General features: G+C 58.2%; 1 protein-coding gene across 1 annotated transcript; it reads right to left on the bottom strand.

Annotated features, from left to right (window-relative positions):
• Positions 1-390: 390 nt before the first annotated feature.
• NOG (noggin) lies at positions 391-2005 on the bottom strand. Its single transcript, XM_027519023.1, has one exon. It carries the CDS (start codon positions 1775-1777, stop codon positions 1079-1081), a length of 699 nt encoding a protein of 232 aa, XP_027374824.1. The 5' UTR covers positions 1778-2005; the 3' UTR covers positions 391-1078.
• Between the last annotated feature and the right edge of the window lie 3100 nt (positions 2006-5105).

The raw sequence follows: 5105 nt of genomic DNA, 5'->3' as shown, positions 1-5105 counted from the left end.
TGTGAAAGACACGTGTCCCCATTGTGAAGGGCCTGTCAGGCAGGACAAAGCGGCCGCCCACCCTCCCCCCCCACCCCCGCCCCTCGGCCCAGCCTGGGGTCAGCTCCAGGGGGCCGGCTGGGTGTCGAGGTCATGATGGGCCCGAGCTTTGGTGACATAGGGAGAAAAGGCTGGGAGACTGGGAGGAGGCCACGTGATGCTCAAGTGAGGAGTTTGAGAATAGCCCCCCCCCCCCATGAAAAACTGAGCGGTCACTTCCATCACCCCAGAAGAAGGGATGAGCCCCTTCTCCCAACAGGCAGCGTAAGCACAGCGGCACCCCCTACCCGCCCCTCCCACCCCCAACCCCCCATCAATCACCAACACAGAGAATCGCAGTGTGGAGCGCAGTCGGTTTTAGTGGTTTTCTTTAATCCTGCTCTGCACTTCTTTCTCATTTACTACACGGGATATTATAAAGAATAAATAGCAGATACTCTTAATTTACAATGATTAGTCATTCCATTTGTTCTCTATATTTACAATAACTGTAAAATAACATTGAACTCTATAGCTTCTTCGAGGTCCAAGGAAAACCAAAACACTTTCCGAAGAATGGAAAATAGCTTTTTAAAAGTCCCTCTACAAAAGTTCTCCCCTCTCTTTGTACTTTAAGAAAAAATAACTTTCCCCCCCTCCCCTGCTTCGCCATGCGAAGGGCACTGTAATATAAATAGCAGGTTAACATTATTAGCAACAACCAGAATAAGTCTCTCTTTTCTCTGTTCGTTTTTTCCTTTTGCTTAAAATTTTTTTAAAAATACAGTAGAAGCCGGTAACTTTTAACGTATAATACTGACCTTTTAATAAGTAAATTAAAACTGGGACCGTATATACACACAGATATACATTCCTACACAGTTAAACAGTGCATTACATGAACCAGAAAGCTAGGTCTCTGTAGCAAAAAAAAAAAAATAATAAAATAAAAGTTCATTGAATCCCCTCGCGAGAGGGTGGTGGAACTGGCTGGAGACCGTGCGGGGGGCGTCGGTGGGGATCGATCAAGTGTCCGGGTGCGGGCGGGGGGCCCTGAGTTCTAGCATGAGCACTTGCACTCGGAAATGATGGGGTACTGGATGGGAATCCAGCCGCAGCGCTGGCCCCCGCGCCGCTGACAGCGCCACCGCAGCACCGTGAGGTGCACGGACTTGGACGGCTTGCACACCATGCCCTCGGGCACCGAGCACGAGCGCTTGCTGAAACAGCTGCCCACCTTCACGTAGCGCGGCCAGAAGCGGCTGCCCAGGTCGTTCCACGCGTACAGCACCGGGCAGAAGGTCTGCGACCACAGCCACATCTGTAACTTCCTCCGCAGCTTCTTGCTCAGGCGCTGCTTCTTGCCTGGGGCCAAGCCCTCGGAGAACTCCAGCGCTTTGATCTCGCTCGGCATGGCCCCCGACGGCCGCTGCCGCAGCAGCTGGTCCAGCTCGGCTAGGTCCTCGGCGCCCCCGGCCGCCACCCCGCCCCCGCCCGGCCGGTCCTCGGGGGGCGAGGTGGCCATGAAACCCGGGTCGTAGTGGCCCCCGAGCAGCGAGCGCAGCAGCGTCTCGTTCAGATCCTTCTCCTTGGGGTCAAAGATAGGGTCCGGGTGTTCGATGAGGTCCACCAGGGGCAGGTTGTCGCTGGGAGCCGGGCGGATGTGGAGATAGTGCTGGCCGCCGGCCGGTGCCACCCGCAGCCCCAGGACCACCACCAGGGCGTAGAGGGTGACCCCCAGGCTGGGGCAGCGCTCCATGCCTCCGGCGCGCGCCCGGGGCTGCTGCTTCGTCCCGCGTCCCCGGAGGAGAGCACGCCGAGCCCGCGGCGCCGCCGCGCTCCCCCGTCTCTCCGGAGGCGGCTCACCCGAGGCTGGGCAGGCGCAGGGCCGGCAGCATGAGTCGCCCGCAGAGCCCTTCGCGCGGCGCCGGCTCCCACCCGGGCGGAAAGGAGGCGCGCAAGCGGGCCGCCACTCTCCTCCCGGCTCTACGCGGGCAGGCGGCCGCGGCGGGGCATCCGAAACCACTCCAGGGCGACCGCGGGCGCGGGGGGCGCCGGCTGCTCGCTGCTTTCCCGGGCCGGCGGCGGCGCGGGGCGCGTGGACTGGCCGCTCTCCCCGCCTCCTTCTCCCGCAGCTCGTCGTCCGGCCGCTCGGGGCAGCGCCGCGGCTCGGGCCGGTCCTCGGGGCACTTCCCTCCGCCCGCTCGGGGCTCGGCGGCCGGCTCTGCCCGGCGGACTCCAGCGGCGGCGGCGGCGGCGGCGGCGGCGGCGTCCGCGCACGTTGGCACCGGTTTGTCTGTCTCGCAGGGTCCAAGCCTTTAAATTTCCTGCACTTTCAGCTCCATCACCATGGAAACCACTGACTCTCTCGGCGTTGCCCCCTCCCCCTTCTTCCCCCCAAACAACAACCCCACCCCCCACTTCTCCACCCCCGAGGAGCCGGAGCCGCACAGGCTCCGGGGGAAGCCGCCTGCACTCGCCGCGGAGGCGGCGGCGGCGGCTTCGAAAGCGCCCGGGCTGTGCCCCGCCGGACCCAGATGCCCCGGGAAGCCGACAGCCCGGCTGCCCGCCGGAGCTCACAGGCGGCGGCGGCGGCGGCGGTGGCGCTTGGCAGGTCTCCGCGCAATTTTCTCTCTCCCCCACCACCCACCCCCCTTCTCCTCCTCCGGCAAAATGCACCGCCCCCCTCCTTTCTCCTGGAGCAATGCAACTGGGGCTCTAGGCGCCCCGCCAGGGCCAGTCCCGGGGAAGGCTCGCGGCTGCGCTGGAACCGGGCTGGAGGGTGCAGGGCCGGTTTTGGGGGGTGGTCGAGGCGGGGGTGGGAAGATCCTCACTAGCTGGGTACTCTGCCCCGGGAGGGGAGCTGCGGGGCGGTGCTGGGGGCTCGCTTCTCGGTGTAGTTCGGTGCAAGGAATGTCTCCATGTGCAGGGAGCTTTTTCCCCGGGCGCGTCTCGCCTTCTTCTCTCCCGGGCTCGGTCTAAGTCCCCTCCCCCTCCCCCCAACGCGCGCGCACAGACACACACACTCACACACAGACACACAGACACACACACACAGACACACACACACACACTTTGCGCCGGAGGACTCCAGGAGCCGCAGCGTTGCGCAGCGTGATGCAATTCCTAGGAAGCCTCCGGCCCGTGTGTTCCCCGGGCCCTCAAGGGGGTCCGCTCCTCACCCTCCCCGTCCCCTCGGCCGGGCCCTGCACCCTGAGTGGCCGAGCTGGAGGGGCGCGTCCGGCTTCAGGGGCTCCCCTCGCCCTCCCGGCTCCGCGCGGCCGCGTCTCGGCTCCCTGGGGGCGGCGCGCCCTCTGCCGGCCCTCGGCGAGCCCTGCACCCGGAGCTGGAGGGGGGGCCCGGAGAGGTGGATTTGTTTGCTGTCCACTTGGCCCGACTCGGTTTGTTTCAGTGTCCGCGTCGTTGTGTGGACGTGGACGTGCTGATGTGCGTGTGTGTGCGTGCGCGCTGACGAGTGAGTCTGTTCCGTTCTTTCGAAGAGGAACTGGCGGCAGGGCACCTGAGTCCTGGCAGGGGTCCGCCCTGCTGGGACTGTGTTAACCTCGGACGAGCCACTGTTGTAGCACCGCACACCTTACTTTCTGCGTTAGCGACATAACCACACGACTCTTCCGATCTGCCTTTCCGTGGTTCTGAATAAACCTCCATGATGCCTTCTCTTCCAGAAGTCTGTCTCTTATGGGAGGTGGATATTGAAATGACACTTCTGGTCATTTTTTTCCTTGAATGAGGGGCTGAATCCAAGCTTGAACACTCAAACTCAGGTTCCTTTGAGGGGCTGTGATTGGAGTCTGGAAAAAGCTGGAGAACAGAGACTCGGTGTGGAAGACTCAAGTATTCACAGCGTTCCACGGAGTGGAGTTAGAAGTCTGGTTTTGACAGCCTGAATCACTCCAGTTTCTTTCCCCAAAGACCTGTTTTTTTCCTTTCAACCTGTGCGGCTTCCCTCCCACCCCACCCCACCCCACCCCACCCCACCCCCACCCCCAGGAAATACACAGAAGTTTATCATCTAAGGAAACACACTTTGTTCCGAGGCACAGTATTTCTGGAAAACCCCAGCAATTGGGAGGGATGGCTAGTTTCAGCTGAAAACAGTTCCTTAAACTTTCAGGTCCAGACAGTATCTAGAATTAGACAATCAAGGTACTGCCTACAAGGAAATCTTGCTTTGATGAATACAGGAGATAAAAACAACCAATCGGTTGCGTGAATTGGATTGATTCTGAAATAAGGTGGGACTAGAACCTCGCACACAGTAGGGCTCTTAAACCGCACTCCTTTCTTTTTGATGTGCTTTAGGGGGCTTGGCAGTGGTTTGTTTTCTTAGGAAGATTAAATGTTCCAGAACAGTTCTGCCACTGCTGTGAATTAACTAAGAGAATAATTTTTCAGTAAAGAGTTCAAAAGGTTAAATTCTAGCCCAGCTTTCCCGAGATGGCGGGTTCCTGTTAGTGACGTTCTCTTGTGCTGTCTTCTCTTCCATTGATCTCCTCTCCTTTCCTTCAAATCACCTGTTTTTGTTTGAAAAGCAGCCCAGATCTTTCAGTCCTTTATTTAGATGGGGTAGAATGAAAACAATCCATGTCAGACAATAGATTGGGTGACCTGTTTATAGAATGTCCACCGGGTGAAGACTCTGGAGAGGAAACACAAAGGAGAGAAGGAACTCACAATCAATTGCTACCATCCGAGATGTTTGCAGTCCAGGGAAGGGGGATATGATAAGTGTATGAAGAAAACTTTAGCAGAGTGTGGGAAAAAAAATCTCTAAATTCCCCTAAGAGCATAAGACTAGTGTTTTGCAATCTTTTAAAACACTCATGCCCACTTTTGGTAAATATTGCAATTTCATGCTATCTTCTGAATGTTTGAAATTTTATAGTACATTATGATGATTCCCTGGTGGTTCAGATGGTAAAGAATCTGCCTGCAATGCGGGAGACCCGGGTTCGATCCCGGGTCAGGAAGATCCCCTGGAGAAGGAAATGGCAACCCACTCCAGTATTCTTGCCTGGAGAATTCCATGGACAGAGGAGCCTGGCAGACTACAGTCCATGGGTTCC

The sequence above is a fragment of the Bos indicus x Bos taurus genome, chromosome 19, assembly GCF_003369695.1.
Source record: "Bos indicus x Bos taurus breed Angus x Brahman F1 hybrid chromosome 19, Bos_hybrid_MaternalHap_v2.0, whole genome shotgun sequence".
In the NCBI taxonomy this organism is placed as follows: Eukaryota; Metazoa; Chordata; class Mammalia; order Artiodactyla; family Bovidae; genus Bos; species Bos indicus x Bos taurus.
This window is presented reverse-complemented; position numbering and strand designations above follow the sequence as displayed.